The sequence below is a fragment of the Brachyhypopomus gauderio genome, chromosome 17 (assembly GCF_052324685.1).
Source record: "Brachyhypopomus gauderio isolate BG-103 chromosome 17, BGAUD_0.2, whole genome shotgun sequence".
In the NCBI taxonomy this organism is placed as follows: Eukaryota; Metazoa; Chordata; class Actinopteri; order Gymnotiformes; family Hypopomidae; genus Brachyhypopomus; species Brachyhypopomus gauderio.
The window spans coordinates 21,214,077-21,228,677 of NC_135227.1; the positions used below are offsets into that span (position 1 = coordinate 21,214,077).

The 14,601-nt window shown below is 48.6% G+C and overlaps 1 protein-coding gene across 3 annotated transcripts; it reads right to left on the minus strand.

Moving 5' to 3' along the window:
* Positions 1–2,122: 2,122 nt before the first annotated feature.
* On the minus strand, positions 2,123–12,961 carry vgll2b (vestigial-like family member 2b). Of its 3 annotated transcripts, none has more exons than XM_076978583.1 (4): positions 12,810–12,961; positions 9,914–10,217; positions 7,314–7,724; positions 2,123–3,217 (listed from the first exon to the last, which is right to left on the minus strand). In XM_076978583.1, exons 2-4 carry the CDS (start codon positions 10,170–10,172, stop codon positions 3,174–3,176), a joined length of 714 nt encoding a protein of 237 aa, XP_076834698.1. In that variant the 5' UTR covers positions 10,173–10,217; positions 12,810–12,961; the 3' UTR covers positions 2,123–3,173. The 3 variants fall into 3 exon arrangements, with proteins under 3 accessions (XP_076834698.1, XP_076834697.1, XP_076834696.1); XM_076978582.1 differs by lacking the exon at positions 12,810–12,961 and adding an exon at positions 10,592–10,899 and having other exon boundaries at positions 7,314–7,721; XM_076978581.1 differs by lacking the exon at positions 12,810–12,961 and adding an exon at positions 10,592–10,898.
* Between the last annotated feature and the right edge of the window lie 1,640 nt (positions 12,962–14,601).

Below are 14,601 nucleotides of genomic sequence, written 5' to 3' on the forward strand. Positions count from 1 at the left end.
ACACTCAACCTGTATTGTATATCTTTTTTGCATGCCTCTACCTAGGACGATTCCATACAAGCACCTGGGAGATGGTCTGGATTGCCAGTGGATGTACTGATCCCGGGGTTGGATGTGCCATTGCCACAAGAGGACGTGCTGATGCTAGCTCCTACCTGAGACTCACCATCTGCACCGGAGGAACTGTGACTACTCGGCCTGGAATTAGAACTATAACTATAGAACTATATTTGAACTACAAACATGGGCTTCTGCTAGAGGAGGATGGAGGATGGGTTCCCTTCTGAGTCTTGGTCCTCCCGAGGTTTCTTCCTAATCCCCACCATCATAGGGAGTTTTTCCTCGCCACTGTCGCCTTTGGCTCATTAGGGATCTGGACCCATACGATTGTTAAGCTGCTTTGTGACAACATGTGTTGTAAAAAGTGCTATATAAATTAATTTGACTAAAGCCGGGTGGGTCTGTGGTGTGCAGATAGTAACAGGCAGGTGTCTGCTGTCATGGTTACAGTACTGAGCACACAGTCCTCAGGGAGATGCTGTTGGACTCTGGGCCTCATCCCTGATAACCACCACCATCATCCCTGAACACCACCAGCACCACCATCCCTGAACACCACCAGCAGCCACCATCATCCCTGAACACCACCAGCAGCCCTGAACAACACCACCACCATCATCCCTGAACACCACCAGCAGCCCTGAACAACACCACCATCCCTGAACACCACCAGCAGCCCTGAACAACACCACCACCATCATCCCTGAACACCACCAGCAGCCCTGAACAACACCACCACCATCATCCCTGAACACCACCAGCAGCCCTGAACACCACCACCATCCCTGAACACCACCAGCAGCCCTGAACAACACCACCACCATCATCCCTGAACACCACCAGCAGCCCTGAACAACACCACCACCACCATCATCCCTGAACACCACCAGCAGCCCTGAACAACACCACCACCACCATCATCCCTGAACACCACCAGCAGCCCTGAACAACAACACCACCACCATCCCTGAACACCACCCGGAACTGCAGGTGTGTTTCTCCTGCTCTATGTCCACATTAATGACTCCTGTGTGTTGTAGCATGTTTTTGACTCCTGTGTTACAACAAGCAAAACACAACAGTCTCTTGATGAGCTCGGCAAGAATATTTTACCCAGAACTTCATTGCAAGTGAAAAGGGCAACAGAGAAACAGTAACATTAATCATCAGTAGATGGCGCTGCTTTATAAGAAATAAGAAAGTGCCATCTGCAACTCAGAAGAACATGGACAGTGGATTAATTTCAGTGCAGTAATGAAAGTAATCATGTTAAGTCTCTCACTGTTTCACTGGTTCAAACTGAGATCGTAGTTGTGGTATCTGCCTTCTGAAAAGACAAAAACTCGTGATTAGCATCTTGCACTCAAAAAAGCAAAGCTGGCATCATCTGGAGTGGCTGGTGCCAAGTATTTAAAATCCTACGAGTGTACCGGCTGAGGGGTGGAGCCCATGTAGCTTTGACATGGTGTGTGAGCGCCCCCTGGTGGTGCTGGGCTCCCCCTTTTTGCCCCGGTCTCTCTCACCTCACTTGCCTCCAGACATTTTTTTTGTTTGTTTTTGGCACTTGATGGAAAAATATCTCATGGAGAAATATTATACTAATAAGGAGACGTTTTAAAGAAAACATTCCCATGTTGTCATATGAATTGCTTGTATATTTAGCACGTTTGCAGCTGGAGCTGATTCTAGACTCTAGCCATTTGTGACTGTACACCAAACAACAGCCTCAAAGCTCACTGTCTCCCCACTCTAACCCCCCACAATACAGGTAAGGGACACAGGTGGGGCACTAACACCCACATGGCCCTCCCAGCAGGGGGCACAGACCAGCCCACGGTCTTTTCTATCACAGTGCAGGTGTATTTCTTTACTTTATCCAACATTTCATCTGCCTTCAGCAGTCAAATTGCCATCAGGGCAAATCTAGAAAAGAAAACCTGGGCTCTACAACAGTCACTAGCAGTGTGATTTAAAAACATACTTAATACATTCTACTCATTTAATCAATCAAAATTGTTGAACTAATTATGTATATGTGAGAAATGCAGTTTCATTAAATTGCTTTAAATTGAAAAGGACTTTATTGAATGTAAATATAAATTAATCAGAAGCCAAATACTACAGTACAAATATTTACTGACATCATCAAAATTTAGAAAGAAACAAAAATAACAAAAATCATAATTTATACACAGCAAACCATTACATGAAAAATACCACATAAAAATATTTTCTCCAACTAACATTTCCTCAGAATGATTTGTTCCTGGTCTGCAACCCTCCTAATGAAAGCCAGAAGAAGATGAAGACCAGTGCACTCTGACCTTTGGGTTTCCAATCATTTAAAAAATACACTTAAATATGTATAAACCAGAACACTGCTTAAAATGAAAAACAAATTCAACCCAGCAGAGTCGCCTCACAGTGATTTTACGTTCCTGGACTCCTGATACAACATGATGAAGAATCTGACACAGAGTGATGAAGAGACTGATACAACGTGATGAAGAGTCTGACACAGAGAGATGAAGAGTCTGACACAGAGTGATGAACAGTCTGACACAGAGATGAAGAGTCTGACAGAGTGATGAAGAGCCTGACAGAGAGATGAAGAGTCTGACAGAGAGATGAAGAGTCTGACACAAAGTGATGAAGAGTCTGACACAAAGTGATGAAGAGTCTGACACAGTATGATGAAGAGCCTGACAGAGTGATGAAGAGTCTGACAGATGAAGCACTTGCTTCATTACGTCTGTGTTGTGTGTTTTTGGTTTCTCCAGTGTGAGATGTTTGTTCGGAGAGTCTCCAGCCCCAGACCTCTGGGTGTGTAAGGAGCAGGGTGGGTCTGGCATTACCGCACACACAAAACACTACAGCTCAAAGGCAAGAGGTCAGGGCAGTCAGGACGGAGTGCTGGACAGATCTGGACTCCTCGCTCTTCCCCTCGCTGTCCTCTTTATCTCCATGCTTTAGACACATCCACCTGGCGAGGTTGGTGTGTGGGGAGGGGGTGGAGGTTTCTGCTGGAGGGGAACCTCTCACAATGGGCTGGTTCCAGCTCTACTGAGCTTTAATTGGACGCGTTGGGGGCAAATCGATGTCCAGGCACATAGTTAAAACCAGTAGAGCTCCTTTGCCTTCTTATGCGGCTGTAATCCTGGGGTACAAAACAGGCACAAAAGACACAGGTCTCCATGGATGTCACACAGACAACGAACACAAAAGCACTGGACCTCAACCTCTTCCCTGCTGTTTTCTCTGGGGATGTAATTAAGACCTCACCATTAGATTTTCACCATAGTGCAGCTGGGCAGAATGTTTTTGATACTGATCATTCCTGGAGATGATTTTACATTTGTCTTTGCAGCTTTTGGTAAAAGACTGTAAGACCCTATGGTGTGGCAGTAGTGTGACAGTGGTGTGGCAGTGGTGTGGCAGTAGTGTGACAGTGGTGTGGCAGTGGTGTGACAGTAGTGTGACAGTGGTGTGGCAGTGGTGTGGCAGTGGTGTGACAGTGGTGTGACAGTGGTGTGGCAGTATTGTGACAGTGGTGTGACAGTGGTGTGGCAGTGGTGTGACAGTGGTGTGGCAGTGGTGTGACAGTAGTGTGAGAGTGGTGTGGCAGTATTGTGACAGTGGTGTGACAGTGGTGTGACAGTGGTGTGGCAGTGGTGTGACAGTGGTGTGACAGTGGTGTGACAGTGGTGTGGCAGTGGTGTGACGGTGGTATGACAGTGGTGTGGCAGTATTGTGACAGTGGTGTGACAGTGGTGTGGCAGTGGTGTGGCAGTGGTGTGGCAGTAGTGTGACAGTGGTGTGGCAGTGGTGTGGCAGTGGTGTGACAGTAGTGTAACAGTGGTGTGGCAGTATTGTGACAGTGGTGTGGCAGTGGTGTGACAGTGGTGTGACAGTGGTGTGAGAGTGGTGTGGCAGTATTGTGGCAGTAGTGTGACAGTGGTGTGGCAGTGGTGTGACAGTGGTGTGACAGTGGTGTGAGAGTGGTGTGACAGTGGTGTGGCAGTATTGTGACAGTGGTGTGACAGTGGTGTGGCAGTGGTGTGGCAGTGGTGTGGCAGTAGTGTGACAGTGGTGTGGCAGTGGTGTGGCAGTGGTGTGACAGTAGTGTAACAGTGGTGTGGCAGTATTGTGACAGTGGTGTGGCAGTATTGTGACAGTGGTGTGACAGTGGTGTGACAGTGGTGTGAGAGTGGTGTGGCAGTATTGTGGCAGTGGTGTGGCAGTAGTGTGACAGTGGTGTGGCAGTGGTGTGACAGTGGTGTGACAGTGGTGTGAGAGTGGTGTGACAGTGGTGTGGCAGTAGTGTGACAGTGGTGTGGCAGTGGTGTGAGAGTGGTGTGGCAGTATTGTGACAGTAGTGTGGCAGTGGTGTGACAGTAGTGTGACAGTGGTGTGACAGTGGTGTGGCAGTATTGTGACAGTGGTGTGGCAGTATTGTGACAGTGGTGTGGCAGTGGTGTGACAGTGGTGTGGCAGTAGTGTGACAGTGGTGTGACAGTAGTGTGGCAGTATTGTGACAGTGGTGTGACAGTGGTGTGGCAGTGGTGTGAGAGTGGTGTGGCAGTATTGTGACAGTGGTGTGGCAGTGGTGTGACAGTATTGTGGCAGTGGTGTGGCAGTGGTGTGGCAGTGGTGTGACAGTGGTGTGGCAGTGGTGTGGCAGTATTGTGACAGTGGTGTGACAGTAGTGTGGCAGTGGTGTGGCAGTGGTGTGACAGTGGTGTGGCAGTGGTGTGACAGTGGTGTGACAGTGGTGTGGCAGTGGTGTGGCAGTATTGTGACGGTGGTATTGTGACGGTGGTGTGACGGTGGTGTGGCGGTGGTGTTACAGTAGTGTGGCAGTGGTGTGGCAGTGGTGTGACAGTATTGTGACAGTGGTGTGGCAGTGGTGTGGCAGTATTGTGACAGTGGTGTGGCAGTATTGTGACAGTGGCGTGGCAGTGGTGTGGCAGTATTGTGACGGTGGTGTGACGGTGGTGTGGCGGTGGTTTTACAGTATTGTGGCAGTGGTGTGACAGTATTGTGGCGGTGGTGTGGCAGTGGTGTGACAGTATTGTGACGGTGGTGTGGCAGTATTGTGACGGTGGTGTGGCAGTGGTGTGACAGTGGTGTGGCAGTATTGTGACAGTGGTGTGGCAGTGGTGTGGCAGTGGTGTGGCAGTATTGTGACAGTGGTGTAGCAGTATTGTGACGGTGGTGTGACAGTAGTGTGGCAGTGGTGTGACAGTAGTGTGACAGTAGTGTGGCAGTGGTGTGACAGTGTGTGACATTGGTGTGACGGTGGTGTGACGGTCGTGTGGCAGTGGTGTGACAGTGGTGTGACAGTATTGTGGGAGTGGTGTGGCAGTATTGTGGCAGTGGTGTGGCAGTAGTGTGACAGTAGTGTGACAGTGGTGTGACAGTGGTGTGAGAATGGTGTGGCAGTATTGTGACAGTGGTGTGAGAGTGGTGTGGCAGTATTGTGGCAGTGGTGTGACAGTAGTGTGACAGTGGTGTGACAGTGGTGTGAGAATGGTGTGGCAGTATTGTGACAGTGGTGTGGCAGTGGTGTGACAGTAGTGTGACAGTGATGTGGCAGTATTGTGACAGTGGTGTGACAGTGGTGTGACAGTGGTGTGGCAGTAGTGTGACAGTGGTGTGGCAGTGGTGTGGCAGTGGTGTGGCAGTGGTGTGACTAGTGTGACAGTGGTGTGAGAGTGGTGTGGCAGTATTGTGACAGTGGTGTGGCAGTGGTGTGGCAGTAGTGTGGCAGTGGTGTGGCAGTGGTGTGGCAGTGGTGTGGCAGTAGTGTGGCAGTAGTGTGACAGTGGTGTGAGAGTGGTGTGGCAGTATTGTGACAGTGGTGTGACAGTATTGTGGCAGTGGTGTGGCAGTGGTGTGGCAGTATTGTGACAGTGGTGTGGCAGTGGTGTGACAGTGGTGTGGCAGTGGTGTGGCGGTGGTGTGGTGGTATTGTGACGGTGGTGTGACGGTGGTGTGGCGGTGGTGTTACAGTAGTGTGACAGTGGTGTGGCAGTGGTGTGACAGTGGTGTGGTAGTATTGTGACAGTGGTGTGGCAGTATTGTGACAGTGGTGTGGCAGTGGTGTGGCAGTATTGTGACAGTGGTGTGGATGTATTGTGACAGTGGTGTGACAGTGGTGTGGCAGTGGCGTGGCAGTGGCGTGGCAGTGGTGTGGCAGTATTGTGACGGTGGTGTGACAGTAGTGTGGCGGTGGTGTGGCGGTGGTGTTACAGTATTGTGGCAGTGGTGTGACAGTATTGTGGCAGTGGTGTGACAGTATTGTGGCAGTGGTGTGGCGGTGGTGTGGCAGTGGTGTGGCGGTGGTGTGACAGTATTATGACGGTGGTGTGGCAGTATTGTGACGGTGGTGTGGCAGTGGTGTGACAGTGGTGTGGCAGTATTGTGACAGTGGTGTGGCAGTATTGTGACAGTGGTGTGGCAGTATTGTGACAGTGGTGTGGCAGTGGTGTGACAGTGGTGTGACAGTGGTGTGGCAGTGGTGTGACGGTGGTGTGACAGTAGTGTGGCAGTGGTGTGACAGTGTGTGACGGTGGTGTGACGGTCGTGTGGCAGTGGTGTGACAGTATTGTGGTAGTGGTGTGACAGTATTGTGGCAGTGGTGTGGCAGTGGTGTGACAGTATTGTGGCAGTGGTGTGACAGTATTGTGGCAGTGGTGTGGCAGTGGTGTGACAGTATTGTGGCAGTGGTGTGACAGTGTGTGACAGTGGTGTGACAGTGGTGTGACAGTGGTGTGGCAGTAGTGTGACAGTATTGTGGCAGTGGTGTGGCAGTGGTGTGACAGTATTGTGGCAGTGGTGTGACAGTGTGTGACAGTGGTGTGACAGTGGTGTGACAGTGGTGTGACAGTGGTGTGAGAGTGGTGTGGCAGTGGTGTGAGAGTAGTGTGGGCATCAGACAAGCAGTGCAGCTCACACTTGAGAGGACTTCACACCTCAGGAGCTGCACATGCTTCTAAAATTCAAATTAACTGCATAAAAATGAAACTCACCAGACGCACCAATGGATGAAACTGGGAGAGAATCCCAATTTTTTTTATATTTTTCAAAATAAAACATCACTCAGACTCTGATAGTCGATAAAATAATTTTTTTTTCACCAAATGGCCCACAGCCTGGTGGTTGGTGACCGCTGCTCTAGAACACAAGTGCCTAGAACTTTGCGCTGGTGTTTTTGGAGACAGATTCTTTGGTGTCTTGATGTTGGCGCTTACCTGGGTCCATGTTAAGAGCCAGCGTCATGTCCCCTGGTGGGAGGAGCCCCGGCCACGTGGCTGCGTGTTCCAGCTTCCTCACGTCGTAGTGGCCCGGCAGGGCGGCGATGTGGGCCGGCCTGACCGTAGACATGAGCAGGGGGCTGTAGTGTGGCTCCAGCCCTGGAGGAGAGTACAGTTCATGGAGAGGCCGGGGGGGCCCGTAGGCCTGGTTCTGGGGGTACCCCCAGGAGTCCGACGGGTGCGCGTGAGGATGAGGGAGAGCGGAGTGCAGCGCTTGTGCGTACGGGTCCACGGAGCAGGTGGGCGTGGCCAGAGCCTCACAGCGAGAGCGGCCGGGAGGAGACGGATAGTTACTGTCCCAGAAGGAAGGAGGGAAACTCCTCCGACTGCTTGAAGATGGAGCTTCTGCTGAAGAAGAGAGAGAAGGAGGGAGAGGTGGAAAGAAAGAAAGAAAGAAAGAAAAGGTTACAAACTAAGGTTTCAAAAGTAAAAATGTTGATTGTGAAATCATTTATTTTAAAATATGCATTTGTTTTTTAAAATCTATATGTCCTATAACTAGTGCTGTCAATTCCAGGTGCCGCGATTAAGTGTCCTCACCAGGATTTTGCTCAAGCTTGCTAGATTTTCTAATTAGCAATCCAGGTAAAATTAGGGGAATCAACACAATCCAGAAAGCCTGAGCAAAATCCTGGTGAGGACTTTTAATCGTGACTTTTCTTTAGAGGCAGAATGGACCTCGTTCTCATGGCAGACCAGGTGGAAACTCCTTCATCATTAGTACATGTGCACTGACAGGAAGGTTCTGCAAGGTTCTCCGTTATTACTGTACGGCTGCAGCACAGAGAAGCTCCATTCGGCTTTTCGTGAAGCCGCGCATGCCACGTGGATTCATGTGATGTGGCCCCTAGATACTGTGCTGTGATGTGGCCCCTAGATACTGTGCTGTGATGTGGCCCCTAGATACTGTGCTGTGATGTGGCCCCTAGATACTGTGCTGTGATGTGGCCCCTAGATACTGTGCTGTGATGTGGCCCCTAGATACTGTGCTGTGATGTGGCCCCTAGATACTGTCCTCTCTGTAGCATTAAAGGCTCCTGGTGTTTTCCTCATTATAACATTAAGGGTTGCACTCACTTAAGATCACTAAAAGAAGCAGATATTCACACAAGAGAGAGACAGAGAGAGAGAGAGAGACAGACAGAGAGTGAGACAGAGAGAGACAGAGAGAGAGTGAGACAGAAAGAGAGAGAGAGTTAAAAGCAGAGAGGCAGAGGTCAGATGGTCACACTGAAGCTCTCAGTCAGGCCGGCCTGCCCCTCTCTCCCGGACTCCTGGAGCAGACACCATATAAGGCAGCGGCTTTATGCTGCTGGAAAAACAGCAAAGGACTTTGCCACTTTTAAATCACTTGTTGTGGTGACATCTCTCACTCCTGCACCAGGGCAGTGTTCCCTAACAAACCCTACCACCCCCACCGGGGCAGCGTTCCCTAACAAACCCTACCACCCCCACTCAAGCACACATGCACTTATTGGAGCACATACCTCCTCTCCTCTCCTCCCCTCTCCTCTCCTCCCCTCCTCTCTCCTCTCCTCCCCTCTCCTTTACACCAACTCCTGACTCCACCTGCTGTTTTCACTGTCCTCTCTTTGCTCCTCGTAGAATGTCAAGGGGGCGTTTTATGTTTTTAGCTGTTAATTTTATATTTAGAATTCTTCTGAAAAAAGACACCAGTGATGTAGTCTCAATCAGAGGGGGAGTCAGACTCATAAATCTGCACTGAGGCGCATGAGCTGTTTGAAGCTGATACAGTCTGAAGCCTCTGAGATTACCGCTGCGTTTAAACATAGTAACTGTTGGGAGGCAGGGAACCACGTCCAAGAGCAAAATGAAGATGTCAGAGAGAGAGAGAGAGAGTGTGTGTGTGTGTGTGTGTGCGTGTGTGTGGGGGGGTGAGAGAGAATATGTGTGACAGAGATAGTGGATCAGAGAGAAAGAAACAGAGAAAGAGAGAGGGAGAGAGAGAGAGGTTAGTCACTTAACCCAGTTCCTAGACTGTGAGGGTTCGGTTTGATCGGTGACCTGCACCCAGCAGACAGGTCTACATCATAACCACGCCTGCAGACATCTGAGGACATCATCATGTTTACATGAGGATATTCTCACATTTGCAGGTGGTTCACAGTTGTCCTTCTATAACTTTTTGCCTTAATTCATTTAATTGACGAGATGACAGATATAATCAGATTTTAACTCTACACAAAAGCGAATGAGTAATTTTCATTGTTTAGCTCTGTAGGCCAGACCGAACAATTCCACACATCTCCCAGCACCTGTAGCTAGCTCACAGCCACGTTAGTGTCTCCAACCTGAACGCCAGATAACCCAGTTTCCTAACCTGCTGGAGGTGTTACCCCACCCTACAGATTTACCTGATCACATCAACACATCCCTGCTTACCGTCTTAACGAAGCTGATTCTATAATTAAGATCCTAGATCAAGAGTGACATACTGACACATCTCACACACATGAATAAAGTCCTCCATGGTCTGGACATCTGGACGTGAGAGGACACCTGCTGCCTGTCCTCACCTGTGCTGGGGACACATCTCCTCTTGTCCTCGCCCTCCCCGCACGAGCCCAGCGCTCTGGAGAAGTGCTCGTCCACCACGCTGCCGATGTCCCCCTGGTAGTAGGTGAAGAGGACACATCGCGAGCTGAGACACTCCGCCTGTCCCGTCTCTCGTTTGTCCTGTCCCCCGGGGGGGCACGCAGGCGCGGGGGAGGACAGGGGCCCTGAGATGGGACTCGCCCCCATAACCGAGACGCCCTCCGTGCCCGAGGTGTCCATAAGGTCCCTGAGGAGAGATGAGGGGTTTCTCACGGCAGAGGGAGTCTGGGGGAGCAGAGGAGGAGAGACGTGAGGGAGGACCAGCGCCAAGCCACGCTGTAACCCTTCTCCATCAGTAGTGTGTGTGCGTGCGTGCGTGCGTGCGTGCGTGTGTGCGTGCGTGCGTGTGTGTGCGTTTGTTCACAAGTGCGTGTTCACATATCTACATGCCTATGAATCTAAAGTTTCACTCGTCACTCATTTTTATGTATTTGACGTAACAAACATTGTAATTCATACGTGACAAAATGCGACAAAAGACGCGTCTTTGAGCTTTGCGCAATGCACGTGTGCGCGTATAAATACTAGATCGTAACGCAAGCAAGACTGAAATTCACTCGGTCCACAACCTGTCCAGGCAACCGCGAGATTGAACTCACCGGCAAACTGCTGATGAACGCGGGACTCGCGGACGTGTGCGGTGCGTAATGTCCGTAAACCGGATGCATAACATCCAGGCAACTCATGATAGCCGCAGCGCGCTGCTGTCCGGTGAGGAGTCTCCTCTGAGGTGTCAGAAGATCATTCTGAACTGACCGAGCAGGCGAGGCCGGTACAGCATTGCGGTGCTGTCGTTTCCCCTGTTTACTGTGTGTGTGGCCAGTGGTGAACTACACGACACCGGCGCATCTCCGCAGCGCGTGATGACAGCTGCGCCCGCCGTGCTGGGGGAGGTTTATAGCCAGTGTGAACCAAGACTGTTCTTTTACATCGCCAACCCCTCCCACCCGGTTACCGAGACCCCGGCGCACGGTGTACCAAACGCGTGATACCGGGAATAGTGAGACATTCCAGGAACAGATTAAATCATTTAATATTATGTTTAAACTGTGAAGTTCCTTATGACAGTTTATTGGGTACGTTATGGTTCTATAGGCTATATATATATATGAAATTAAGTTACATTTATATTTCAGCTTTCAATATATCTTATCACACACACACACACACACACACAAATAGTATATATATTAAGTAAATAAGTAAATTATTAAATACTAAATTATTAAATTAGTAAATTATTAGCATTGGTCTAGGTTATTAATTTTCTTATAAAATGCAACCCATCAAAGGTCTAAAATATAAGATTTCAGAGATCTCGTAACATATATTTATATATATCATAAAACCTTCCATAAAGCAATTTCATGATATGATCAAATAATATAACAAAACTAATAACTGCAAACAAAATGCAGTGCTAAAAACACCTGCATAAAACACCTGCATTTCCAGAAGTTCAGAGCGGAGGAGAACACTACTCTTAAAGGGTTCTTCTTCTCTACGGAACATGCTCAATAACGAGAACCTTGCTGAGTGTCACGTCTCCCTGCCAGTGGAGCGTATTGGTCATGTAGGTTCTACTATAACTTCCTTTACAGGTCATTCTAGTTCCATACAACAGGTCCAAGCCCCAGAGCTGGAAATGCTCCGTGGGAATTCAGGAGGCATCTAGCAGGCTTCCTAAAATGCTGAGAGAACTTTGTAGAATGTTTGCAGAATTCCATCCCTTGGTGTGAAATGAGACAGAATGTCTCTGATGTCTGTGTGTGTGTGTGTGTGTGTGTGTGTGTGTGTGTGTGTGTGTGTGTGTGTGTGTGTGTGTGTGTGTGTGTGTGTGTGTGTGTGGCCACAGCTATGAAGCTCTCTTCTACTGGCCTTTGTGTGAGATTTTATTTTGTTTGTTTGTTTGTTTTCAATTAAAATTAATTCAGGGATAAGGCTGCAGCTTTCATTGAGTTCAGTCCTGGAGGCATAACGTGGATTAGCTCAGGTAGGTTAGATCAGGTGTTTTAGATCAGGTGTGGGGTGGATTAGCTCAGGTAGGTTAGATCAAGTGTTTTAGATCAGGTGTGGGGTGGATTAGCTCAGGTAGGTTAGATCAGGTGTTTTAGATCAGGTATGGGGTGGATTAGCTCAGGTAGGTTAGATCAAGTGTTTTAGATCAGGTATGGGGTGGATTACCTCAGGTAGGTTAGATCAGGTGTTTTAGATCAGGTATGGGGTGGATTACCTCAGGTAGGTTAGATCAGGTGTTTTAGATCAGGTATGGGGTGGATTACCTCAGGTAGGTTAGATCAGGTGTTTTAGATCAGGTATCAGGTGGATCATCATCTTAACATTTTTGCAAGGTGATAGATCTAAAACACCTGATCTAACCTACCTGAGCCAATCCACTTGATACCTGATCTAAAACTAATGATGGAGTTGATAAAAGCACTTTGAGGCTGTTTAATATTAGGTCCACATGCATTGCGTCTAAAATGTACAATATTATAGAGGAATTGGAGTTGATTTAAATGAAACATGTTCTAATCTCTTGTAATGATCTTCACACTATGAGACAACTTTGAAAATTAATTATACAGTATTACCATTATAATTTGTAGCCCTTTTACAAAGCATTTTAGTCTTTCATGTTAGAGTGACAATCAAGATAACAAACTGGTCTGTAATGGGCTGTAAAATACTGACATGTTCAAAGAAATGATCCTGAACTCAGCTCTGATCTGTGTTGTGTTTCTGAGGCTGGTGCAGTAGACCCACAGCCATCAGAACCGTGATCCACACGCAGAGCGGAGACCAGACCACACTAACCTGCTTTCATGAGAAAAGTCATTTGAAAATGACCCAGAGTTGGTGAGGCTGAGCGTGTTGGGTCGGTGGTCCCGGCGTTCTGCCACTCTGACTGGGCCGAGGGACGTGAGGCCTGTTCAGGCAGCCGTGTGGGGTGTGAAGTGGACAGTGAGTCTGGTTTCTCCTCATGCTGTTTATGGGACGTGCAGCAGTGATGCAACACAGACACGTGACACGCAGGACACGCAGGACACGCAGTCACCCATGAGCACACGTGCCAACCGCAGGGATTACTGATGGCAAGAACCAATCTCACTCACACTAACACACACATACACACACACACTCACACACACACACACACACACACACACATACACACACACATATAGTCTATCTCTTACTCTTCCCAGCAACATCACTGTCTCATTTTGGAACAGCTACCTCGGGTTATTTGTCGATACTGGAGTGTATGTAAGTGTGTGTGTATGTGTGTGTGTGTATGTGTGCATATGTTTAGATGCATGTGTATCATAGATATTACATCATATCTGTGACGTGTGGAGGAGGCAGGCACGACGACAACAAACAACTTTAATGGACAAATAACGTGTAGCTCTGTGCGGTAGCAAGCACTTATAACAGACACTCACACAGGCACGAACTTTAGACAAAGACGAGCACAAGACATTGCGCAAACGCACATTATATAGGTGATTAACACAGACCCTCGTGATCACAAGACAAGGCACAGGTGAGACTACGAAGGACTATAAATAACCATATACCCACCATAAGGAACCATAATAGTAGAGAATAGTAGATCTCATTTCTATCTATTTTACTGTCTCTCACCATGTGTGTAATTCATGTGAGTTTGTGTGCATGTAAGCTTGCCCCAGCTAAACTCAGACCTGCATTGTCAGGTCTGCACTATCATATCTCTGCACTGTCAGGTCTGCACTGTCAGGTCTGCACTATCATATCTCTGCACTGTCATATCTCTGCACTGTCAGGCAGGGCCGGAGTGAGACACTTTTTTTCAGCCCGGGAGTTTCATGTCCAAATCCGGCCCAAAATTATTTTTCCCTCCCAATCAGCCCAAACTAGAGACTGACATGAGCCGGCCCATCGGGAATCCTCCCGAATCTCCCGATTAGCCACTCCGGCTCTGCTGTCAGGTCTGCACTGTCAGGTCTGCACTATCATATCTCTGCACTGTCAGGTCTGCACTGTCAGGTCTGCACTGTCATATCTCTGCGCTGTCAGGTCTCTGCACTGTCATATCTCTGCACTGTCAGGCCTTTACTGTCATATCTCTGCGCTGTCAGGTCTGCGCTGTCAGGTCTACACTGTCAGGTCTCTGCACTGTTGCTTTATTTGCAGTGTGTGCTAACATGGGCACAAGGTTTTGGATTGCGTGGTGCTTTTCCAAATCGCCATGACGATGAGCAACAGCTTCACCCAGAGCTGTAGAATCAATGAAGGCTGACAGCATTAACACACATCAACACTGAGGGTGTGTGTGTGTGTGTGTGTGTGTGTGTGTGTGTGTGTGTGTGTGTGTGTGTGTGTACACCTACAGACCCTCGGTTCTCTATTTTTCCATTTTTCACTTTATTTTGTTTATGTTTATAGTTGTGCCGTGTGAAACTACTACTGGATGCCTTGAATCCCCCTTCAGGGTTAATAAAGTATCATCCATCCATCCATCCATCCACTGCTGTTAGTGGATTGGTCCATGGAAAACTATTCCTGCTCTTCTGATAAACTGATTTGCATCTTTTTGGGTCAGTTGTGCAGTAAATGGTGG